The sequence below is a fragment of the Dermacentor albipictus genome, chromosome 3, assembly GCF_038994185.2.
Source record: "Dermacentor albipictus isolate Rhodes 1998 colony chromosome 3, USDA_Dalb.pri_finalv2, whole genome shotgun sequence".
NCBI classification, from domain to species: Eukaryota; Metazoa; Arthropoda; class Arachnida; order Ixodida; family Ixodidae; genus Dermacentor; species Dermacentor albipictus.
Window position 1 is genome coordinate 114,148,292 of NC_091823.1, and position 26,244 is coordinate 114,174,535.

Sequence of the window (26,244 nt, forward strand, 5' to 3'; positions counted from 1 at the left end):
CTCTGCTGTGGTAAATGTATATGAACATCGTATATATTTACTGTAATGGGATATTGACATTGTGGATGTAGTTTACGTCGACAGTGCTCACACGCCATTTATTGGCTATTTTACTAGGACACTGATGTAGTTATTTGTCGAGTTTGTACAGAGCTGTACGACAGCCAAACTCTATGCCGGAACAGAGAGCTTCATCACGCCATTTACACCTTTTGAATTTTGTAGAATACTTGATCAATCGATCAACAAAAGTGGCTTTTTCGTGCGAATCGGATGTGCATTATTGTTTATTATTGAGAGCATTGAAAGAATGGAGCCTTGCCTGTCAGATGTCATGATGCTAAATGTCATGCTTTAGCATCTGGTCACTACTCACTGAGAAGCGCGTTTCATGATGAAGCCGATGATTGCAATTATAAAAGATGAAAGGCTGGTAAATTTTCATATGTAGCCATTTGAGATACGTTGCTTACGCGTGTAGTGTTGTAGTGGGATGCACTGAAATGAAACTGAAACTGGCTGATTTCTTTCGCTGCACATTTTCCTAACGAATGTTGTAGTGGGGCTTAGTTTATGTTTTACTATTCATGGCATAACATTTCCTTAGCTTGCAGTTTTCTCTTTTCTCAAAAGAGATTTCAGGGACTTCGCGGGGCTTGTTTTCTTCTTTCTGGACCGCGTTTGTTCCCCACCAGGTGGATCAAGGAAATTTTGTTGCTTAAAAATGGCAGCCGAGTGTGATGCGAGTGTGAAGCAAGGTATGTTTCAGAATTTTTCTGCGTGGTTTCATTCTTTCGTGGCGTAAATTGGCGCACGTATACCTAAACGTCATGCGCATGTGGTGTCCTTTCAGTAGTATATGTGTCCTTCAAAATAGGGTTGACCTAAAGCTTGCGTCGTCCCTGAAGTCTGTTCGTGCTTCCGGACTGAGCTTTGTTGTAGCCCGTTGCGACGGCTATGTTTCAAGGTTAAGTGGGCTTGTTGGTATACGTAGAAATGGGTTTATTGATCTGCGTAGCTCAATAAGGGAAACACGTCACTGTACACGTGTCGGTTATAACCAGTTTAGGCGAATGTCGTAATATTCTAGATTGAAACTGCGCCTAGCAGTTAACGTATGACGGATATGCGTCAACAAGTGCGACCTTTTCCCTTTGAATGAAATTCGTCTGCCGGCGTCAAATGTATCTTTGACATTTGCAAACTGAGACGTACGCTTGAGTTTGTTTCATTGGGTGGATAGAAAAGGTTCATGTTCTTGACATAGTTTCGCCATACAAATGTGGGTTTTGGTTCTCGTGCGTAGGCAACGCGCATGATGCCAGCTGCACTTTCAACGACCGAGCGCTCGGCTGCTGACCCTTCTTGCGCAGTTAATCGCAGAGCTCTATGGTCGATGAACAAAGCGCCCGTGAGATCACCTGATGTTTTGAGGGGACGAGTGTTCCAAGTGTTTCCACACTGCGTGGCGGTTGTTATTTTCGAATTGCACTGGAAAGAGACAAAAAGAAAGACAGAGAGAAGGAAAGAAACGTGCATTGCGATGGTCACTTGTAAGTCCGATACTTGTGGTAATACGCCGAGAAAAGCGATCTGCGTCGCGCCGTTCAAGTTTTGATTTTGCAAACATATTCGAGCACATTACGTTTCCAGTTCCCTGATGACCCCATTTCTACAATAAAAGTTTTTCCGTTATTGGGAACGTGTGTCACTTTAGAAAATTCGGGCTTTTGTCTTGAAAAGGCGTCTGACCAAAGTTAAACTAGCTTCATAAATGTTCAGCTATGAGAAAGAGACATCAAATATCTTTTATAAGAAGAATACTGGAAGTTGCCCTATATTTTCTTTTGTGAAATGTTTTCAGTTTGTTTGGAACGCCTTGCAATATACTACTAAGCAAAACCTTCCGTAGAAACAAGAACTTGCTTACCACTTTTTTTTTTTTGGCTGTAGCTTGAAAGTTATTTCCTGCATGAACACCAATGTTTTGTGTTTACACAAATTCTGTTTTATTGTTCACATAAATGTGGAAGTTGTGTCAGACATTAAAGCAGTTTTTCCTTTCTTTAGTTTGTGTGGTGACAGGCGGTGATGGGTGACAGCTGGGTGGATCGTATATTTAGGCTGTCACATTAAAAACGGTGGTGAATGTGTTGACTATAATTGTACTATGATTCATATGTGCTTGTGTTCTAAGCATTCCTGAAAAAGCATATTGTTCCATTCTTGTCTGTCACCCACATTTTTCATGGAGACATTCGTTTAAAGAAATGTAGTCGCGTAATCTAATGCTTGACTGTTGGATTTTACTGCAATGCTTTGCCTCTTGTCTTACGATTGTCCAGCTTTGAAAATCTTTTTAGCGAGGGTTCATAAATGTAAAAACACTTTTGCAGTACTCAGATTTAGGGGCATATTAAAAAAAAACCTGGTGGTAAAAATTAATCACCAACCCTCCACTACTGTGCTACTCATGACCCCATAGTTCTTAAAACTCTAAGCCCCGTCATCAGTCAACTACTAACATGGCAAGAAGATTGCATGAAAAAAAATAAAAACAATAACTTTGCTGCTTTATAAATTGAAAGAGCTTGTGACGCAAGCATTGAGAGGAATAAAATGTTATGAAAGCAGAACTGGCAAGAAATTTGCTATTTAATAGCCACATCAAAAGCACACGGAGGCAGTTATAGTTCAGTGATGTACAGAGATGGCTCCTTTAACATTGTTGTGGGTCTTTCACTAGTAGTCATTTTGTGTCCTTAGAAAAATTTTGATAAACCTGGTTCATGTGTAGAAAGGCTCAATTGTGTGCACAAGATCACATACCTAAAGTATGCTTATCAGTCCAATTCTGTGTCCTGTCTTGGAATATGTGAGTGATGTAAACTCTTTCTGTGCCAAATTTTCTCTTCCAGAAAATTCCCAAAATTTTTGAAATTATTTTTTGGCTGATTCATTGTGAACAGCTCTTCTTATAGTAAATCAGCAGTCTTTTATTTTATCTTGTCTGTTGCAATCAATCTTTTTCAGTTCTTTGAGGTGCAGAGAGGCTTAGCCATAGAAGAAGGCTTAACATTTTTTGGCACAAAAGTCAAGCGTGCTTTAGATGTCTCCATGAAACAGGTAATTTCTGGCACTGTGAGAAAAGAAAATTGCAGAGATGCAGGCGGCCAAATGTATCCGTCGAGCTGCGTCCATGTGAGAGGGGTCACCAGAAACTTAAACTCATCCTCGCAATTGTTAGAAACCAAGTTAGATCTTCAAACGCGGCTCGTTAACACTTTCTGCGTCTGCTTTGTTCCTTGAGGTGAAGAGATGCATAAAAATACCAGTTTTGTGGCATTAAAAAGAGCTGCTTAACTCTGCGCTACCATTTTTAAAACCCAGGAGAGCCGGACTTAAACTGCATTTCCACCAACTGTGACCACAACAATGAAGTTTTCTGGGAATCTTGTACCATTTAGTAGTGCAGCAGTCATCAACATGATAAAATTACTGCCATACATCTGGGGTACTCAGAGGACGAAAGGAAATCTCTGGACAAGTGAAGCTCGTCACTTTTGTATATCGAAAAGAACACTTGGACGAGAGAGGTTCATCCATGACATGGAAAGGGTCAACTTCTATGGCGTTCAAGACGAGCCAACTTAATGTTTGGACAGCTGTGCCTAAATAGGATGACTAGATGAAGGCTGGGCTAGTTGATCTGTTTCGTTAGGAAACTGAGCCGCACCAAGAAGACAACGCTATAATAGTGCAACAACATTTGACACTTTGTGTTGCCGCACTGTCTTCTTTTCGAGGTATTCTTAGCATTGCTCAACTTCCTAACATAAGTGAATGAAAATTGAACTTTGCAGAGCGAATGGGGATTAATAAAAAAACAACACACATGAGAGGAACTGCATGCATCCCCATTTTAAACGTTGCTGGTATCTCTGTACCATGTTGGCTTAGTGCAGTGTGCTTTTTATTATGTAATAAACTTTCTGGCGCGCAACAAAGCAGTGAATATCAGTGCCTAATCTTATTAGCGCTGACAAAATGTAGTACAGAAACACACAGATAAACCTAAAGATAGACGACAGATGATAGGTAATGACCAGCCAGTTGGGGCTCATCTGTCATCTTTTTTTGGCTGCCTGTGTATTTATACTATAAGTTCTGTCATGCTGTCAAACCAGTGAGCCCCAATTATTAGTCCATTGACACTTGTGAGGTGCTTTAGTTGTATCCAAATACTGTGGTGAAATCTTATGGCATGCATTAACGTTTTTTTTTTTTTTCTGCTTTGTTCTCCATCAGCAGAGACCCTGTCAGTGCCTTTGAAACATGGAAGGGGGAGCACAAGACGATCATTGTTGATTCTTGGGATGATATTTCTATCTTCACTACTGTGCCTTTTTCTAGTATACTGGAATTTCCCGACGCTTGAACCGTGAGTATAAAGTGCCAATAGATTATCTGCAAAATAGTGCGTTGCCCACCCTTAAAGGCTTTGCTCTAACCATAAGTTCTCATTCCCATATCCACTTCTAACTTGTATGTGTAGTTCAGAAATGAAAGCAGGGAATGCCAGCCAGTCCTTGTCTGTAGGCTGTAAACAAGAGAGCTTGGTGACACTTGAGCATTGCACAGAAGTCACGAAGCAAGGAGTGTTTGAGGAGAGGAATCTGGCTAGACCGTGACAACACACGAGGGGCCCTACATGCCTTACATGTCATCTGTCGTGCTGCGGCGAAAACTGTGCTTACATATTCTTTTATGGACGTGATGCACAAAAATTTCGATATCTTCTCATATATTGCCTCATTGGAGAGCGCGCTGCATGTGTTTTTCTTTGGCAAGCCAACTCACGACAGAGGGCGCGTCGGCGCCATGCCTGATGCCGTGACTTTACAGGGACATCCGAGGGCGGGCCCTGTTTCACCTCCTCAATAATTCTTGCTCCGTGACGGAAACCGAATTTCAGAATTTTGCAAGAAGTCAATTTTTAAGTCATTTGCCAAGCACCTCATTTTTTTACAATGAATAATTTCTCATACTTCAGCACTTCTGAATGTAGAGGTGCTAAACTACAGAATTTAACTGATGTTCAAAATTTGTGTTTAGCATGTGCCGATTGTTGAGCGAAGAATGCAAACAAGCAAGTGCCATCTACCTCAAGAGTTCTCGGGAAACTACGGTTGGGACGGGACAGTACGAAAAGCCATAGCTGTGCTTACCTGGCCCCGGCTTGGCGCCCATTCACATTAGAAATGTGACAACTCACCGAATGCTGCTCTCCACATGCTGGCTGATGGTGGTAACACTTATAAACAGCGAGACTCAGCTTTGGCTGTACAGCAATGCTGTTTATTAGCAACAGCAGAGTGGCTGCCATGGCCGTGCTGTGGAGGTCACCAGTTTCATTCCTCTTTGCCAGTATTGCCAGCTCCAACAGATCAAGCAATTTATGCGATAGTGCCGGCCGAATGTTTTGAAAATCGCTAGAAACTGCGCTGCTTTGCACGTGACTATAGTGTCACGGTTATATAGAGAGAGAAGAATTCTTTTTGATTTGTTTTGTCCAAGTGTGTGGTTTTATTTCTGTTGACCATTGCTGGTATTATCAATGGGAGTGGAATGGATATATAAAGCTTACTTATCAAAATGGTGCATCTTAATGAGTCCCATTTGTTCAAAATTAATCTGTAGCCCTCCACTGTGGTGTTTCCGGTAGTCTCACTTGTGTATTTTGGCTGTAGCCCAATCAGTTGATAACTCAATCAGTAGAATTCAATCATTAAAATTCTGATTTCACCTGTCCACCCACATTGCAGGTCTGAAAAGCAGCACATGAAGCTGCCACGAGATATAGAGGACGCCAAAGGCTTGGGACAAGTGCTCAACAGATACACAGATCGTTATTTCTTCACTGTCACATCTGGCTTCTTTTTCACCTACATCTTGTATCCTTTTCACATGTGTTGATGATGTGCTTCTTTTAATGGTCATAAACATTGCGTTTTATAGGTATACAGTTGAGCCTCGCAATAACGAAATGAGCGGGGAAAGCGGAAAAAAAATTGGTTTTGCGAGAATTTCATTGATGCGAAATGAGCCAGCACTGGAAGGTAATGCGCTGAAGAATGAAACTTTACTGTCAAAATTCCGTTAGCTTACTTTGGCAAGCTTGCTCGAGGATATAGAACTGCATTGCCGACGGCACAAAGTGCGCCGCATGCGTCGACAAACAGTGGCAGCAATGCTGTGGAGCAGCATTCTCGGTCAATTGCTTTGTGAGATACGATCACTTTTACGAGATTTTGCGTAACGTGGCACCGGATGCGGAGCAACAACGCACCACGCAGGCAGCAGCAACCCTCCAGCGCACGCTGTAGCGCTTGGGCGCTGATGCATCTGGGGCTGAGCTCGAAAGTGCTCGTATCTCGTATATGTGAAGGCAATCGCTCGAGATAACTGCCCCTTTGTGCAAATCTCCATTTGGTGCTGAATCTGCACGCAATGCCTAATGGGTGGCACCAAAGCCAGCGTTCTTGAAGCAAGGGATGCGTATTCCCAGACGATCGCTCAAACACTGCACGATGCGTGGTACTCCATGCTGCGACCGCCATCTCAAGTGCCATAAGCAATTCCACATTGGTGGAACGTGTATTTCCTTCTTTTTGCTGCATTTTTGTTGCCGAGGCGCACATTATGCACTGCACTAGGTGGGCAAAAACCGTCATCACATCTCGGAGGCAACATGTGTGCCGCTTCAAATGGGCCATCAACAAACAAGATGGTGGCCATGAAATGTTTGTGGCACATACGATTGCTTCTGGCGCTTGGTTGTTTTTGTAAACAAAAATGGCGGCACCCATGAAAGTATAATGTGAAGGTATTTTATGCAATTTTGATGCAAAGCAATCGCATTTGAGCACATTTTGGAGCCTGCTAGCCTTGCATGAGTAAGTAATGTGCAGGGTTACATTCCGGCAAATTTCATTGATGCGGGATTGTGGTACAGCAACATTTCGTTGTCGAGAGGTACTAAATGCATTGAATCCTATGGGCGTTCGCCGGCGATAAGGAAATGTTTCGTTGGGAGAATTTCGTTGTCATGGGATTTCATTATCACAGGTTTCAGCTGCAGTATTGTAACAGCAAGGCTTGTTATAGTTCAGTTACATTTGTATAAAACAGAAGCATTTCACAGTCTTGTTTTTATTTGACCAAACACGGTGGATTCAAAATTGAAATTTGAAGCTATTTTCTTCCTTCTTTCTTTCTTTAATAAATAACTGTTTACTGCAGCAAAAAATATTATTGGCAGGACATTCTAGTTTTACACTGAATCTAATGAATGTGCTCTGAACAAAGTTTTCCAATGTGCAAGCTCTAACATCTGTCATGTGGAAGCGGAGTCTAGAAGTTAAAAGTGTACTGTAGTGAATAATGAAATATGTAGGCTGTTGAGAAAAAAATGTCAGCTTTGCATGCTCCAACTGCCTTGCTTTCGTAGTTGTCAGGTTATGTGCGTGCCAGTCTAATCTAAGGTTGGAGCAGCAGCAATCTAAATTTTTCCTAGGCTGAATGCAGATTTAAAGGGGCCCTGAACCACTTTTTATAAAATTCAAAAAATGGATTTGAAGTTAAATTTGACTATTTCGGAAATACTTTGCCACAAAAGGTCTTCAGTGCGTTCAGCATAAGCGGAATTTTTGGCAGTCAAACATACTGTTCGCTGTGCTTCCGCTCCTTCTTCAATGATTTGCACAGCAAAGGCTATGGCGGAGTGGGATGTGCCCACAATGCTCCGCCTACTGAACGTCACCGTGGTGTGCAGTTCAAATTTGATTTTGGATGTTCACGTAGACGCCACTATTTCCGACTTCGGCACCTACGACGGCCAAACGTGGTTGTCCTCAGCAAGCTGCAGTGCGCTTAGCCAGTGGACTTGTCGCGGCACCCCACGGCAGCCACGGTATCTATGCTAGTATGTAGCAGGCCACAGCAACATGCAACTGCAGCTTTTGCTTTGTGCACGAGAAGGCTAGAGTGTGCGCTTGCCCTCATGTGCTCCTGTCTGGCTGTGCTATGTGGTGCGGACTCACTATATTCTGCACCAGCTTGACCGACGGATAGTAGCCACATCCAACTTGCGCATTTTGAAACGCTATCAGTTGCTCATTATGAAGCAATGTTTACCTGGAGCCGCCAGCGAGTGAGGGGGCGTTTACAAGCATGCGTGTGGCCTAGTCTTAAGTTTCGTGTGGTTCTAGGCTAGTTGAGCATTCAAGTCTAGTCGAAATTAGTGAGACCCAACGGCTATGACAATGATAAGCAGGGTGGCCAAAGTTAAATTCCTGCACTGGTAGCCGCGACTGAGTGTGAGCAGACTGTAGTAGACTTCTTTCAGAACTACTCAATTATCAAAATATGAAAGCGATTTTCGCTTACGTCAGCCTGTTTATTAAACTGCATCAATGAACACACAATAACAGTAGGAAGAAGCGCGCTGATCCAAACACCCTTCTGGATTGATGTCGGCTATTCACAAGTAGCAGCCGTGTACGGGAATGTGCTATATAACGAAATAATGTGTCCAGAAAAAAGAGAGAATGTGTCTTTTAGGTGGAAACATGAAGAGATAAGTACAGCGCCGTAACTGACTCTCAGGTGAGGTCACCTCATCAACCAGAAAAGAGTGAGGAGAAGGCTTTTGTTAAAAAAGAGGGCATTTGAGAGAAAGGTAACTTCACTCTCTGCTCACGTGATCCACGCGCCGTGCATGACTAGTGCAAAATTTGGCTGAGGTGTTCACAGCAGCATATGCTATCCGCAAACTGCCATTTTTTCACCAAGTCCAAGAAGTGGTTCAGGGCCACCTGCAAATGGTAATTGAAAGACTGCAAACGGTAATTGAAAAATTGAAATATTGCTGCAGATAAAAATGTTATGCATTGTATTAAAGAGCAAGAAGAAGGAAAGGCCAAGGCCTTGCCCTGTTGGCTACCTTACACTTCAGGAAGGGGAGAGGGGAAAAGAAAAATTAAAAAGTAAGAAATGTATTATATAATCAAAAAGTGTCATTTAGTTACTGTAAGGAATCTACTGGTATGTCGTGGCATGGCGAATGCAAGTCTCTAGACAGCCCCACCAAAGTGCATGACCTTCATTGGTTTCAAATGGAATTTTCCGTTGTTTTGAAAATGAAGTTCTTTGTTCAGCTGTGATTCTGGTGTTGTGTCAGTCAAAACAGAGTTGATATAATAAACTTCTGTCTCAAGTTCCTGAGGCATTCTGATTCTGTCTCGCATAAGGGAGGAGCGTCGAGGGTTACATTTATGGGCACAGTGACAAAAAATTGTCCTACGTTTAAAAATAGGTGTATTTGGCTCGGGCATTATGATAGGAGACTAGTATTGCACCTTTTAACATGGCACTGTGCTAATAATATCTTGTTTTAGTATAGTAGGCTTTGGCTTGCTTGTGGGAATACCTTTGAACTGGGAGTTCTCGAATGGGCAGTGCTGGACTGAGAAATGTAGCTTTATGAGTTGCACTTATCTGCTGCATGCATAGAGAAGTGCATGAGTTGAATTGTAAAAGAACAAGTGTTTTTCCTTGACAGCAGTGTGTGTACAGCTTGCAGTCCTTTGCGATTCCAGGCTCAATCTTCCTGAGCATCCTCTCTGGTTTCCTCTTTCCGTTCCCATTGGCTCTGTTCCTGGTTTGCCTCGTAAGTTTGACACTTAGGAAAGATAAGTTTGGTTCTAATGTGTGGAATGATTTTGCTGTGGTGCATCCATTCATGCGCTGTGCACGCCATGCAATTGTGCACGCCAAGCAGGGTTCTCCCCAGAAATTTTTGAGGGGCGGACATTTTGTGACTGAAAAAAGGGGTGGGTGGGTTACATGCACGACTAGCCCCTCTCTCTTTCTTTTCTCTATAGGACCATTCGATCATTTCGAATTTTAAGTTCACCAATTCTGGATGCAATAATGAAAATAATGGGACCCAGCGACACATCCTACTGCGATTGCAAAACTTTGTCGGGACAAACAAATGCACAGCTCACTGCTGTCAAAATGCACGCAAAGTACGCGCAGGTGATTAAAATCTGCGTCAGCTACTAGGAGTGCTTCCTTTGTCCATGTGGCAGCAGTAATGAGTTTTGACACTAGTAATTTTCATTTTTCCTTCACTTCTTTTGCTTTATTTCTGCGCGATGAAATATGGTGCTATGGTCATTTGAAGGTCAGATCTCTCCTCTTTATGATGGTTCCAAAATGGCGGCATTGCATCAGTGGGAAGTCACGCACTGTGTTGCGATGGCATCCCCCGACGCTCGATTTTCTACTCAGTTTTTGCCGACAGTGCATTATAAAAGTCAAATTTTCTCAACTGACATGTTATCTTTCTTTCTGATATTTCCCCATATGATAAAGGAACACTCGAGGATAACAGGGGAAAAAGAAAGAATTGAAAATTGTGACCGGTTAACCAGAACGGTGGGTGGCATTCCACTGCCGACTACTGTAGGAGAGAACCGTGACGCCAACATAATGCATCGAAAGAAAAAGCACTGATGAAAATAATGATATACCGTATTTACTCGCATAATGATCGCACTCGCGTAATGATCGCACCCCTAAATTTTGTCGTCAAAATTTTATTTTTGTTTATTTCCCGCGTAATGATCGCACCCCGAACTTGCCGCAGCGATATGTCGTGTGCTAAGCCTAGCGAATAATGATCGCGCTTACCATCTGTCGAATGCTACGCGAACGACTCTTTTTAAGACAAGCCAAGCGGCCTGCACGCACTAAACATTCTTAAGTAGATGCCTCATTTCATTACTTTCATCACTTTCCGCACTTCTTTGACAAAATGAGGTACAACCAAACTTGCCTTTATTATGGGTTGGCTTTATAATGGCTGATGTCAACAAAAACAATAAAGGCGCACTTCGATTCTTTTCATCTGCTTTTGCACTCGTGAGCACGCAACAAATCGCGCGCGGCAATGATATTAGCCACGTTTACTCCGATACGTTAAAAGTGTACCCTATTCATACGCCGACGCTTGTAAAACAGCTAAGATATTCGCCCACCCTTAGCGGAAACGTGCCGTATTAGGATAGTAGTGAAGACAGATGCCGCAGTTTCCGCAGCATGCCCGTCACGTGTTTATATGTCACTGGCAGGTAAGCGCGCCCACCTTTTTCTGTCCACTCAAAGTGGACATGGCTACGTTATTGCTCAAACGTGCCGATATTAACGATATTATTCATCACTGATACGGAAGAAACTGTTTCAATGCACGTAATGTACTCACGAGAAGAAAAAAACATCGCGTTCGGCGCGTTCGGCTTGCTCCGCCAGCCACCATTTTTGTTTTGGTGTCCCACACCCGCAATCTCACATCTCGCAGCAAACGCGGGACGAAAAAAAAATTTTTTTTTCGCGGGAAATTTAACCCGCGTAATGATCGCACCCCTGAATTTGCGTCAATTTTTCTGACAAAAAAAGTGCGATCATTATGCGAGTAAATACGGTATTTAAAATGTGTCGCAAACATCTTGAAACACTTCTTATTCAGCCTGTAATGCAGGTTTAAATAATATGTGCTTGGTGTATTAGTAAAACGTGTTGCAAGATAGACGCCTGGGTGTTTGCTCTCGGTATCAGTGTGTCATCATGTAGCATGTTCACTTCTTTCATTGTTTTTCACGATGTTTTACACCCAGCATCTATTTCAAGTGGCAGGATCAGTTCTTCCAAAGTATGCTAGATATGAAATAGTTTCTCTCATATCTTTTGTTCCTGTTTAGAGTTAGTATTCATAATTATACATTCATACATACATTTTGTAAACTTAACAAGACACACTGAAGAATTGTAAATTGTAATTTTGTTCTGCAGCAGTATGCCTTTCATGATTACCCGCCACGGTGGCTTAGTGGCTATGGTGTTGCGCTGCTAGGCGTGAGGTTGCAGGTGTGAATCCCGGCCATGGTGGCCGCATGTCTGTGTGGACGAAACGCAAAAACGCCCATGTCCTGTGCATTGGGGGCACGTTAAAGATCCCCTGGTGGTTAAAATTAATCCAGAGATGCCCCACTACTGTACGCCTCATAACCTAATTGTGGTTTTGGCACGTAAAACCCCAGAATTAAATTGCTTTTCATGAGTCTAAAGATTTTAAAAAATGTGGTGAAACTAAATTTTCAGTGGACTTAATTAAATGGTGCCTGAAAGATATGACAATTTTGTTGAATTAAAAAAAGTTGGTGTTTGTGGATTCTCATCTGAACAGACCCACCATCTGAATATTGTTGTGCAATGAGGGCAATGGTCACCCGGCACCGGAGTTATTTCTTCCAGACCCTGGTCTTCACTCACACCACATGCAGAGTGGTAGCGTGACATTTCCTGGCTAACTGCTTTCAACCACGACAGCAATTTGAGCACTTGCACAGCTCGGAAGAAACTAAAACTTTGTGCTTTCGTTGCCAGCTCTAGGGCAGTGTCTCAACATAATGAACTTGTCACGATGTGTGAATGTTGGTTGCATCATATTGCAAAACTTTCCCAATAACCTCCGTATGACATTGCAAATTTTTTGTTTCTTCTTTTTTGTTACTTGCACACTGACTGGCTGACGGGCTCTTCTAAAGCCACAAAAGCATGCTGCCAACGACACCCCTGAAGGCTTGCTAACATCTCGCTCCTCCAACACCCTCCTATGCCTTTCTTTTTCTTGTTTTTCTTTTTCTCTTGCTTTTAGTTTTTTTTTCTCCCTGCCTTCCCACTCTCCTGCTCTTTTCCCGTCATCTTAGAAACCACGCCTAGAGACATCAGGCGACAGCACTCATTTTTTTTGCAGTCCCTCCATTTACAGCCAGCCGCCACCGATAACAACCGCACATAACGTCACTCTATTAACCCGTCAAGACTAACCTGCCGAGGATGACGAGGCCGTATTTGACGAATATAGGTCCTCCTGTCAAAACGTTGGCCAGCCTTTCTGAGGCATCTTATTTTTGTTTATAACCTTTATACCACAGATTGCGAACTTTAAGTTGTTTTCAGATGCCAAAGTTGTTTTTATTCAGAAAGCTTTTCGAAGTTCACTCGTCTGAGTCCTTGTTTCTTTTAGACTGCAGTGTAATTCTGATGAACATGCTAACTAGTTTTGAGCAGGCGTTGCCGAAATCTCAATGTCATGGGCAGCTAGTGTGAGAGCTGTAAACTGTCACTTGATTTTGCATATTCCTGGTTTACCAAGACTCCTTTCACAGTAGGAGTGACATTTCTGGTATTGCAGCAGTATAATTAATTAATTAATTTTCCAATCCAGCTTAACTTAACATTACTCGTGGTGACACTCTAAGTTCAATACTTCGCAGAAAGCTGACTGTGACGAGAGGTTGGTTCTCACTGTGAGTTGTTCGTTAACATTCCGGCAAAAGGGCTGATAACAGCGTTTCAGTGCTGCAGTGTTGCTGAGCTATGCTGGCACTATCTTGAATTGCCTCTTTGTCCATGAACCAGTAAGTTTTCTCAATGGCCTGAAGTCAGCAGACTCCACCACTTTGGTGCAGCATTACTGATGAAAATTTAATGCAAACAATGGTACTCTGGATGAATACCTAGTGGACGTCTAGCCAGTAGACCTTTTTCTTTTCATCTGAACTTTCATGTAATTTGAATAAATCTTATGGTCTTGCTAACGTTAAATTAGTGAAACTTGACTTTTTGAATGAAATTAGGTCAGTTTATATGTCCTTAAATAAGAATGCATAGACCGTTGAACTTGGGAGCGCATTCCACTGCCGAGTTACGGCTCTTTTTAATGCATATTAGTATAGCTTTCTCAAGGTAAAAATAATACTGTGTGTTTGATGTGTGCAGGCAGTAAAGATTTCGGTAAATGCCCCTGGTTGATGCGTATAATGTTTCCTCTGTTACGTAGGCTTACGTCGCTGAACAAATGCTACATATAAACATGCATTCATATTTTTTTAACAAGGCTTTGTCTTAGCTCACTCTCTTACATATCTGATGCTGCTCCAGGACTGAAAACTTCAACAGTGTGTGTGCAGTCTGGTTCGAAGGTCAATGAGTGCCCAGTATTATTTTCACTTCCTTAATTTGTCTTTTTTTATGCATTCTCTGTTTAAGTCGTCAATCAACCAATCTGTGAGATCTGTGAGTGACATGTGCCTGCTCTTCTGCAGTGCTCAGCATTGGGAGCCTCCTTCTGCTACTTCTTCTCGTACCTGGTCGGGAGGCGCCTGGTGTTCAAGTACTTTCCTGCCAAGGCCTTGAAGTGGTCCGAGCAGGTAATGACCACTGCAGCAGTTTACCACCTTAGGATGTGAACATAGGGCATCAAAGGCATTGCATCATGCACAGTTTTCTCTATCCTTATCAGAATTTACTAATTACTACTACTGCTTACAACAATGTAGCCATTGCCAGGCCAAAGCTACTCTGATTCATCCAATTTGTTGTAATTCAGCGCAGCCTCGTCATTTTACTTTCTGCTGGCATTATTTTCCATGAGTTTAGGCTTGGCTCGTGGCTTGCCAGGTATGCCTTGAACATTGAAAGAGAAGCAGCTCCACCAGATGTCACTTTATAGTGACGGTCAAGAACCGAATACTGCTAGAAGTTTGAGTTAACTGTCTAATTCTTTATTAGGCAAAATTGTGCCCGGAAAAAACGAGCGACTGTCAAATCACAGTGGTAGCTGTGAGTCAAGTGGTCGGTTGTCGTATCTGATCTCCTGGACCATATGCGTCCGCTATTTGTACATGACTCAGTGTACACTTAAAAGAGTAATCGTTGGCACTCGCGTAAATTTGAGAATGTACAACACTATTCGCAACACATGTGATAGCTCATCAAGCATGCCTCCTTTCGTTTAGAATTGGCAACAATGTTACAGAAATTTTGAACGCCGTAGGTGCATCTTTCGCTGAGCAACTTCACAACAATGGTAATCTGATGAAAACGAACAATGTAAATAAGGTAATACAATGACACGTGGTAACATAACAAATCTGTTCACAAAGTTCTTGCACACACCAACAGATTTTTCATTGCTGTGGCCACATCATGATGTCTTACACAGATCAGTGGGGTTGGTTGTGACAATGAAGCCTTGTACTTTTTATGATGAAAACACGGCTATGTTAACTTTTTCGACATCCACCTAACAAGCAGTCCTGGAAAGCTGCACTGAATAATTTAGTGAAGTCATCTATTAAATGATTGCACTATAGCGACAAAGCCTAGAGCTAAATTTGTGCTAACAGTGTAAGTAACATCACAGTGAACTTCTGGTGATGTTTTCCATGTACACATGACTGGAAAACATGTTTTACTACCAAAGCACTCCACATTTTTGAATTTTTTTCACCTTAGTTGGAATTACTTGTGCTGTAGGAGGGATTCAATGTCTACAATCACCCCTCAGCCCATTTTCACCTCTTACTGCTTGGAAATTGCTTACTGCAAAGAAGCTGTAGGTTATCTTCTTACATTGTTAGTGCATTGGCATAACATTGGGATGATAAGCTCATGATGGTTGTGCATGGTCTGCCAAGATAATTCTGTGGACCCCTATGAGGGGTCCACAGTATAGTAGCGCAAAGTGGGGAAAAAAAAAAGGCTAAAAAATATGGAGCTCTATAATACAAAAACTAAATGTTTTTAAATACCAGTACTTGTTCCAAACAGATATTGACAACAAGAAAACCGTGCTAAAATTTTGTCTCCGAGAGTAAAATAATGTATCATGAAATGCTGTCTGTGTCCTTTTGCATGTTCTTCTTTTTCTTGTTTTTAGTAAGCATGCGTGCCTAATTGCAAAGTGCAGTATGCCGTCCATAGATCTAACCTTGTACCATGTTTATGAATTGCATTGGGGCTATTCTGCTGCATTGTAATTCTTGGCATCTGGAATTGCTTCCCTATCACCAGGCTCCTTTGCCTGACTCCTTGCTTTGCCCTTAATGCAGGTGGCACGGCATCAGGACAATCTGCTCAACTACATGATCTTCCTGCGCGTCACGCCGTTCCTGCCCAACTGGTTCATCAACGTCACAGCACCCGTCATAGATGTGCCCATAGCCCCTTTCTTTCTGGGCACATTTGTAGGTGAGCATCTCGTTTTGTCAGACGGTTTTGCCAGTCAGCATTTGTGTGCCAACAGTGCCAAAAAAAAAAACGTGCACTCGCCAAGAATTAAATAAAAATAAAGAACCGATGTTTCGGGCCCCGTATGGGGCTTGAAACGTCGTTTCTTTATTTTTATTAGTACGGGGCCCGAAACGTCGGTTCTTTATTTTTATTTCATTCTTGGTGAGTGCACGTTATTAATTTTTTTTTTTTTGGCACCATTATGTTTTCTCGTCAGACGAGTTTTCGTCGGACACTTCTACTTTGTGTGCCAACAGTGCACAATAGGCAGGAGCAGTCGAGTAAAAGAGTCAAGGTTGGCGCTAGATGATCGCACATGTTCACTGAAATCTGCTGCTGGAATGACAAAGATGCAGAAAAAGGGGATTGGGGGAAGAGGCATAGAAAACGTATCTTTTTTCGCACATTATCCATGTCTTTCTTGGGTCCTTTTCTCTGTATGTATGTCTGTTGTTTCTGTAGCTGCACATTTCAGTCAACAGTCCAGTAGCACATCCCAATTTGCTTGATCCCATTCAGCTGCTTGCTCAGCTTTGCCAGTGTTTCTGCCTGCATGCTAACACCATCATCTAGCGGTCTTGACATTTACTTTTGTTCGCAGTCCTTATTCAACCACATTTGATTGCCTTTGTATGGACACACCCATTCATATTGGCACTTGCAAGAAAGCCTTCATAAGTTCAACATAAGTGTGTAATTTTATATAAATGTGCTTATGAAATTTGACTACTGAATATGCATGTTAGACCGTGAATGTCGATTGTTTTTGTTCATTCTATATATGCAATAAAATAAAGTTAATTTGGATTTCACAGCACAAAAAAAATGTCCAAATTGACAGAATGAAAAATTGACAAGTGGACCGAGAAAGCAATAACCAAATGCTTAAATTATCAATGTGCCTTTGTTTACTAAATAGGTCCACTACCCACGCTTCCATTTTGCACAAAATCTGTGCGGCAGCTGCGATTTTAATCTTCTTGTGACTGATGAGTGCTCGCGGTAGCTAGGGCCTTGCAACTTCGTTCACACTGCAGTAGCGGTGCAAGATATCTGTCTTCATCCAAGTGGATGTGCTATTCACCATGACGTGCACATTCCAATTATATTTTCGTCAGTGACAACTAATCATTGATCAGAGTGTAGCGGGCAGGTTTGATACCAGCACACAGGCCACGGTAGACCGACTTTTCTTTCTCAACAGCTTCCGCAGTGTTTGTGCCATTACATTCATTGTACTGAATTAAGGGCAACGAAAACGTTTTTGTTTATTTATGGGAATAAATTAGTGAAATTCGGCATACAGGTGTGATTTGTTATGCTGATATCATAACGGAAATTAGTTTTGTGCTACCTATCATAGTTTTCGAGTTAGAGCAATTGACAGCCTCTATTGGTCATCCCCAAATTAATGAATTCATTAATTACTCATAAGTTCGCTGAGATTTTCACATCCGCATGTTCACAATGGCCCATTCTGTGCAATAAAGCTATTGGTTTATCTTCTAAATGCCGAAATTAGCAAGAAAGTATCCTTTAAACTTTCCCATGCATACTGTCTTACTAACGACTTTTGAAAAAAAAAAACCGCATTATAACTTTTATCATGAGGTGCAGTTAAACATGGACGGGTTTATTGCACTCATCAATGTTTCAGGATCCAAGTGCAAAAGACAATGATTTTGTCTTCATTCGTTGTGAAATGGCACTGGATTGACTGAAAGTAACTGCACAAAAAATTAAAGCTGAGAAAACGGAGCTCTAACTTTTGTTTGTTGTAAACATTTAAATCTTTACTTTGACCACCTAAAACTCGCCTGGGATGTAGTCCTTTGCCTGTGAGGACACATTTTCTTTACATTTTCATGTAGTTTTTCGCTTTCTTGCAGCAGTTTCATGCACCTTAGCTGCCTTTTTAGTCATCATGCATCCATCTGTCGTGCAGAGGTAGATGACAGCGCATTCAAAACGTCTGCTCTTGTCTCTCATTGCGCAACCTCTTATTGGTGAAATCCACGGTTAAATATTTGACGTGAAAACTTCTGCTCCGCCGATGTGACGACCACATGCGGACACACCGCCACCATCGCTCGTGGTCGCGCCTTCACCATTGCTCGCGGACGTGCTTCTACGTGTAGTTTCTCCGCTTCTATGAGTAGTTTTCTCCCTTTTTTCCACGCCTTTCGTGGTCATCCATACGCGTGGGCCGTTCCGAACTTGGTTCCTTTGGGGCTCACCACGGAAAACGTGCATAAGCTGCCACGATCATCAATCATGTTGCTCAGAACGCGGCGCAGCTCGCTGCTGTGCAAATGTGAGTGAGAGGGGCTCGTCAGCAATTCAAATCCATGACAGCCATTAGGAGTGCGCCCTGTGCTCAATCGCAAAGCTGCATTCGCCTTTGTTTCGCTTGCGTTTGCTGGTTTATTTTTCGGAGGAGAAATACGTCGCTCCAGCTGTCTTTAGCTCCGATCTCTCCTCTTTACGATGACACAAAGATGGCGGCGCTGCGTCAACGGATAGCCGTGCGTTCCGAGGTGTGATGGGGCCTTCCGAAGCCAGATTTTTTCGTAATTTTTGAAGACAGCACTCTAGGAAAGTGCTGTTTTCTCAATTTCTACCGCGTATCTCGTTATATTATTTTACCACATAGTAAATAAAGGTCCGTGGATTGCGAAAAAAAAAATAAGTCAGAAAATTGAAACTTTTGACAATTTGACCACTTCAATTGCCGCGTACCAACTTAAAGTGAAACCAGTGCCCGCTGCAACCGATAGAGATGAATTCATGGTCGCCATCGGGTGACAATGGATGGCTACCATGCAGTCTTGAAGGCATGCGGTGCCATGCACGTTGCTAAATGCACTTAAGTGGCACAACATTTTCTTGTCATTTGCATACACACTGCTCTTTGCGTCACACATTTGCAGTGCTCGTTATTTCTAGGGGTCATCCGTCTGAATTGGCTGGTACGCAGCAACATATATGTCCGAATTAACGAAAGTTAGATGCCCTTAAATAATGCATACATTTGCAGGGACAAGAGGGAGAGTCTGAACTTACCGATTTTCTGAATTAGTAACAAGATTTTACTGTCTGTGTATTTGCTGGCACAGTGGTCCGACCATGAAGTTCGAGGGAGGGAGCTTCTGACCTCCTGCGAATAAACCACCCTTTCCTGTGAGGCACCTGAAAACAGTTTTTTGATTGAATACTCTCCAGTCTAAACTGATTCCTTGCCTCAATACCAGTAGTTTCCTGTTGATTGTCTTTTGCATACAGCTGAAGAAGTCAAGTTAACGGAACTTGGCTTCAACATGTTTGTCAGTGTTGGTCTGGACCTGACATTGCCTTGTCACGCGGTGCTTGCAGGTGTGGCGCCGCCATCATTTGTAGCCATCCAGGCTGGCACCACGTTGCATAAGCTGAGCTCGTCCCGAGACGCAATCTCCTGGTGGTCGGTGTCCATGCTGGCCATCTTTGCCGTGCTCTCCCTGCTGCCGGTGATCTTCAAGGGCAAGCTCAAGCAGAAAGTGCTCTAGTGCTCCTCTTCTGGCCAGGATGCACGTTCCTCGCGTGTCTCCGCTGTTGACTTGCTGACACCCGCCCAATTTTTCTCACGTTTTCCCTCGTTTGTGTGGCCTACCCCTTCCTCCCACCGTACCGTCAACCCTTGTTTGCCTACTGTAAAACACTCTCTAAAGATTTTTTTTCTTTGCAAAAGAAATTTGCCGTGCCTCCGTCTTCTTGTCCGGAGACTTGCCTGGAAAGGTAGCTTTTCTCCCGTTTCTTGGTTTCGTCCTGCTGTTTCTCTCTTGCGAGGTACTACTTTCATCACACTTGGCTCCCCCCTGCTGTCTGTTCAAAAATTGTTATTTATGTCATGGACAAAATGAGACAATTTAAAAGATGACTGGAGGCATTTTTATTTTGATGTCGCCTTTATTGTTTGTGCCTCTGCAGTTGTATAACCTAAATGTTTTTTTTTCTTTTCTTTTTTGTGCGTGTGTGACTTGGAACTAGTAACACTAAACACTTCCATGTAAGAAAACACATTGTACTTGCGACCAGTGCCTGCTACTGAAATTGTAGTAACTGCACATTTTGATGTTTCGGCTTTGCACATCTGACAGGTTGTGTTGTTGTTGTCCAAACGAGCCCCTGTAGTTTTTTTCTTCCACTTGTTTGAGGTACCTTTGTGTTTCCAAGAGCCCAATACAAGCCTGGTTGGTTGACTTCATGTTTGTTACACTATTTCACTGGCTAGCTTGTTTCTCTTGGCTCCTTGTCAATGATGGGAGCTGCATAAGCTGCTGGTATTGTGTGATAGGTTGATGTCTTCTGTCCTCTCTTCTTTTTCTTTTTTTCAGCGGGGCAGCCGCATTCTCTTTTTATTCTGTGTGTTTGGCATAAAGTTTTCACATTTATCAAAGTTACAGTATTCCTTTGTCATTTTCTGTCACGTTTCGTTCATTTTTCTTTTGTTTGTCCATGACCAGGGCCGCGCATTTGCTTTTTCCCTTGTGAGCAGACCTTCTTGCTAGACCTCCTTCAATAGCTTGCTTCTGCAATTCAGTTTTGAAAGTGGCCAAGTTATTCGGATTGTGTCCTGCAACTTCCAGTGACGTCAACATACATCTAGAAAGGCTCAGATGCGTGCTTGCTTGTTTTGGTCAACGTTGCGCTCATAGCATGTTGCAAACAAGTGAAATGTACTACTTGGAAGTGCAAGCCTGTCTTGTCAGTGCTGTTTTGAGTTGTGACACAGTCTGTATATAAATATGAACCACACTGGGGCATGCCACTTCAGTTCTACAGAGTTGTGCGAACAAGATTGCGTGGTGTTTGTTCTTTTACGATGGTCCCGAGGGCTCCATCTACAACTGAAATCGTAGCCTGTGGCTCAGGGCTGTACAGCATGCGTTGTGGTGGCCCACGTAAGCAGTTTTCTGTTGAGCTGCCATGCCGCAATCACATGAAAAAGGAAAAGAAAAATGCTACATAGAAGGCATCTCAAAACTTAGCTCCGTTATTCACCAGGCTAACAGTACACAATCCATAAAAAGAGCATGTACTCTTTCAGGCAAACCTGTACAGAGTGCAGCAGGATAAAATGAATTGGGCATGTAAATATTGTGAAAGGCAAAGCATGTTGTAAATGCATGTGTTCAGGTTGAGGAATAATAGCAAGCTTACCCCTGTCGTGGCTATTTGCGGTACTGATGGCATGCGAGACTTGCGAGTGGTTGGACATACATTTGGTGACATTGGAGTGGAGTTGATGGTAATTAGTGCATGCAGACTAGGTTAATGTGGAAGCTAAGATTAAGGGGCACCCATGATTAAGGGGCAACAGTAAGTTGCAATATCGAAAGTCTGAAAGCACTACTCTGTATTATTGCAGGGTCAGCAAAATTTATCTACACGGGCAGCCAAAAGAAAACACATGCGATGAGTGGATTCACTTCAAGATTTAGCTGAGTAACTAGAATTTCTTGCCGAGTGGACCATAAATATGATTGCTTTGGCGCAAACAAGGAAGAATGGGAGCGAACAAGGGGAGTGTCAACTTTCGACTCTTTATTCTCTATTGCACAACATGCAATATATACATGCAGGCGAATGCGCGACATACAAAAAACAGCTTCAATCGCAGAACAGAATGTGCTACTGGAGTCTTGTACGAGTTCCTGCCGTCTTGCGGTAAGACATATGTCGGCCAGACTGGGCGATGCATAAAAGAGCGTGTGTGGGAACATGAGCTGTCACTGAAAGGTAAAGACTGAGCACGTTTGCCTAAGCGCTGCAATTCAGATCCATGTGAGCCACGACTGGACAAGAGGCGGAATCTTGGAAGAAGCGAGGACACCACGGCACATGAATTGTTAGAGGTGTTTCATATTAAAGAGCAAGGCTCGTCTTGTATTAGCGACACATCAGTTTTACTTTTGCATGTAGAAAGAAGGTTTTTTGATAGCCGGCTGTGATTAGGGTGTTGTGCAATTGAATCTGTTTTTGTATGTCGCGCATTTGCCTACGTGTATATATTGCATCTTAGACAATAGAGAACAAAGTCGAAAGTTGGCACTCCCCTTGTTCCTTTCCTTCCGTACTTGTGCCAAAGCAATCATATTTATGGTCTACTCAGCAACGTGAACTGACTAGCCCAGCAACATGTACTTCTGGATAACTAGAATTTGATGACCACAATCCTTGCAGTACGCTACTGACAGGATCCTCTTATAGCGACGGTAATGAGAAAGCACACTTTTGAACTTTGCAGCCCTGGCTGCATTTGTGGCCACATTTCTGAAAGTTTTTATTTTCTCTCTCTCGGCTTTCAAAGTTGTTGACAAAAGTGAGCTTAATATGACAGGTTGATTACCTCCAATGGAATAGGCTCCCACAGTCAAGCCTTCGCAAGTATTACAGTAATGCCAGCTCACCTACCACAATACGCTAAAAGCCGCATGCGACCTGCTTGACACCCATTTGAAATAAAGCTGGCCACTACAATGAAATGTGCACTACTTAGGTGCTGTCATAGTTATATGCTCGGGCATGTTTCATGTGCTCATTATCTTGGTAGACAAGTGTAATGTATGCGATTAGGTGCTTGGCAGCCAGTAGTGTTAAAGGAGTGACTTGGGATAGTTTCAAATGTCTTCAAAAAAGCCTTGATCTGCACAGCTTCGAACAGGGTAGGGCGCGCCTGGCCTTGGTGCTAGGTTGTTTGGGATGGATGCCTGAATGCCCTGATACTTGCAGGTTGTGTAATCTTTGTTGTACGTGATGTGCACGTTGTGTTTCGTCTGCATCTATGGCTACTGTTTATGTGGTTGCACGATCGTGGGAGACTAAACAAGCATGTCTATAGCTTAGCCCTTGGAGCTCGTAGAAGGCAATTTCGTGTTGCTCCATTGGCCGTCGGTGTGAGATCGTGCCTGTGGTTGATGTGGTCTGCGGAAAGTGTCTTCCCAATAGGAAGTAATAAGGGCAAAATACAGTGCAATCTTTTTTCTTTCTATTTCGCAAGAACAGCTACTATATTTTGTACTGCAGTGTGCCCTATTGCAATGCACTGAAGTTGTTTCATTTTGGTGTGCCTGCTTTCCTTGTCTCGACCAAAAAGAAAGAGTTAAAAAGAATGTATCCTGTGTTGGGATTTTCAGTTGCTTTCAGTTGAAAAATTCCAAGAGTCGCTGCAATGTTCCATGAAAGGTTGAATGTTGCGTACAGGCTTCATTTTGGTACAGCAATAACAACCTTACCTTCCTGATGCTATGTTTGTAAAAGAGATATATCCATGCTCTCACTCTGCTTGACATTATATGCCATGAATGTGGCAATTAAGAGTCCCCGCAAGCATTTTGTCATCACTAGGACCAACAATATGCGGGCCATTTCCGTTTTGCTGACATCATGGAGAACATATTTGCAGTAAAATTGCCGACTCAGGTTTTGTTGTCAACTTCAGCTTTTGTTTTTGCAACTTTTTGAGACTTTACACAAGTATGCCCATCTTTATAGGCACAGTGCAGCAATGTGTTGAGCTGGGTGCAGAAACAAACAGTGCCACTGATGGCAGGAAATTTGTCCATGGCGCATGAAACAGGCGATATTGCTCATGACACACACTGGCCACACTATGCGATAAGTCGCCCATGCTGGGGCTTACATAAGCATTACTTTCTTAAGCAACACTTCGAGCTTTCAACAGCCACACAACTGATTGTGTGCTTGCAAGATCAAGATGCACAAAAGACAGTGGAAAATAAAAACACAGTGCCCTCTGTGATGCAAAGAGACATCACATTTGTGGTGTGCTATCTTGGTGCCCCTTGGAGGCAGCAAGATGTGAAGTCTGATCAGTCTAATCTCAAAGTAGGTAGCGCAAATGCATAGGCCAGAACTAAGAGACGCAACTAAACTTTGGCAATTTTTGTTTCTGCCTTCTGGCAGCAACAGCTAAACGTGTGAAAATTAGTGTAATAGAAAGCGATGCAAAGAACTGACAAACAAATTGAGCATCAAAACGTCAATTTCGTAAGTTAACATCATCGAAATCAAACGGCGCGAATGGAACGAAGAACAATAGACTTGGACAACGCAGGCGCTAGTTGTGAGTCAGCAGCTACGCTGTGCGAGTCTATTGTCCTTTGTTCCCCTCGCACTGTTTGATTTTGATGAAGCAGAACATATAACACTTAGCAAGTACGTTTCATGGAATAGCCGTTTATGTTTGCACTTTGAACGTTTTGTTGAGCATACACAGCAATTGTTTGTGTGGATGGGCACCTTTATAATGCTTCAGGTTCAAACAGAGTTTTTATCCAGAATTTTATCTCTCTGCAAAACATGCCAGTCGTGGTACATACTTCTCGAGTGCTGCCTGCTTCATGTGTTATGTTCCACGTGATATGTTTGTAGTCCCTGCCGTTGGTGACACTGTTTGCTAAAACACTGGTGGTATTGCACAACTGGACTGTGCCTGCGATTTTTTTTTTTCCTTTTTGAAATGAAACTGTTGGACACACAAAATATATTTTGCACATCATGCAATAACAAGACAATTGTTTTAGCACTGCCGCGAGAAATCGGTTTTTCTAAACAAAACATTCCTTGGGGTTAGCCACCAGCCTGTTTTGTGAAGTGTTTGTTGTTTGTAGTGTGCAGTAGTTTCAAGTGATCAGTGTTGTCTAACTTCAATCTTGCATACTGGTATTCTCTAGGAGCAGAAAACTTCAAAGTTGTGAAAAGGGCAGCAAAGTGTGAAGGACGCTTCCGATACCTTTTTGGCTTTTTTCAAACCTCCTTTCCCTCTTCTTTTCCTTTTTGTTGAAAGGTAGAGAACAGTATTTCTTCAGCTCATCTTTTGAATAGACTTTTTATTCTCACAGCTGGATCCTGAAAACTAGTCATGACTATAGCTTGTTTATATATAACAATGTTTTAGCAAGCAGTGTGGCAAGAAGCCTCTGTTATTACAGTGAAAAGAATATTTGAGCTGTGCCGTTAGTATGCTCTAAGTGATAACAAAGGTAGTGTCTACTTTATTTGCAGTGTTAAAGAAGCGTTCATTGCAGCTAACCTCTGCAGTTTTTTTTTCTTTTCTTTACTATAGTGAATCTGGCAGTCTTCACAAGTGCACCTAAGTATTAGCAACCACAGCATCAAGCTTTGGAGCCTGTCAGAATCAATTGCTAGCTGCCATTGTTAACCAACCAAAATAATCGGAACGTTGTAATACATCTAAGCACTGCATACAGTTTTTCTTTTTTTGCCTCGTTTATTACTAACACGCCTTCTACATTGGTACATTTTATTTTCTGTTGTGTGCTTTGCAAGGTACTGGCTGCATGCAGACCAGAAGTTGTACGTGCGCAGAAACCAAGTGAAATATTGTGGATTGCATATTGGTGTAATTTGAACTGCAAAATAAATTATGAAATCTCAGTTGTGTTCAACGGGAGCTGTCAGGTCATGTTTGTTCATGGTATAAAATGGACAAAGGACACACTCTTTTTTTGACCACTTTATTAATCCAAACTTAAAAAAAAGTGTCAAAGCTTGATGATAAGCTGACTAGAATACCACAGTTTATCTTAATCACACAGAAAAAAAAAAAAAAAACGGAACAGCCAGTTTCTAAAGCTGAATATTTTGGTAAAGGCCCAATTACCCTGTTGGCTAGCAGTAAGAAAATAAAGAAGCTACACAAGCTAAAATGCATGTCCTAAATAGCTTTGTAAACACTTAGCATTACAGGAATGCTTGTGAAACACTACATTAGTTAAATTGTAACAGTGAGAATGAAAATGTCAATATATAGTTAGTTGAGCACTTGTGACATGGGTGTCGGCAATCCAGCCCGACTTTGCTAACACCTTCGTTCTTTGGCTTTTGTTTGCTGGAAATCCATGCATTATTTAATACTTGTCAAAGGAGGGCACTGTTATGTACAAAATATTTGTATGCTTTAACAACAGAAACATGCAACTGGACAATGCAACAGAGCATCAATGACTGCTTGTACCAGCC

The 26,244-nt window shown here is 42.4% G+C and overlaps 1 protein-coding gene across 3 annotated transcripts; it reads left to right on the top strand.

Moving 5' to 3' along the window:
* The first annotated feature begins 596 nt into the window (after window positions 1-596).
* stas (Transmembrane protein stas) lies at window positions 597-25,659 on the top strand. 3 transcript variants are annotated; one of them, XM_065450333.1, is made up of 7 exons: window positions 597-758; window positions 4,312-4,441; window positions 5,826-5,954; window positions 9,637-9,730; window positions 14,235-14,339; window positions 16,023-16,161; window positions 19,576-25,659. In XM_065450333.1, the coding sequence occupies exons 1-7, from the start codon at window positions 725-727 to the stop codon at window positions 19,743-19,745; spliced, it is 801 nt and encodes a 266-aa protein (XP_065306405.1). In that variant the 5' UTR covers window positions 597-724; the 3' UTR covers window positions 19,746-25,659. The 3 variants fall into 3 exon arrangements, with proteins under 3 accessions (XP_065306405.1, XP_065306404.1, XP_065306406.1); XM_065450332.1 differs by having other exon boundaries at window positions 598-758; window positions 4,309-4,441; XM_065450334.1 differs by lacking the exon at window positions 597-758 and adding an exon at window positions 943-967.
* Window positions 25,660-26,244: the final 585 nt, after the last annotated feature.

Excerpts from the sequence above, each read along its gene's own strand:
- stas (XM_065450332.1), top strand. The coding sequence starts at position 725 with ATGGCAGCCGAGTGTGATGCGAGTGTGAAGCAAG. Across the intron at positions 759-4,308 it reads TGATGCGAGTGTGAAGCAAG|CAGAGACCCTGTCAGTGCCT; the intron begins GTATGTTTCAGA and ends GTTCTCCATCAG. Across the intron at positions 5,955-9,636 it reads TTCTTTTTCACCTACATCTT|CTTGCAGTCCTTTGCGATTC; the intron begins GTATCCTTTTCA and ends GTGTGTGTACAG.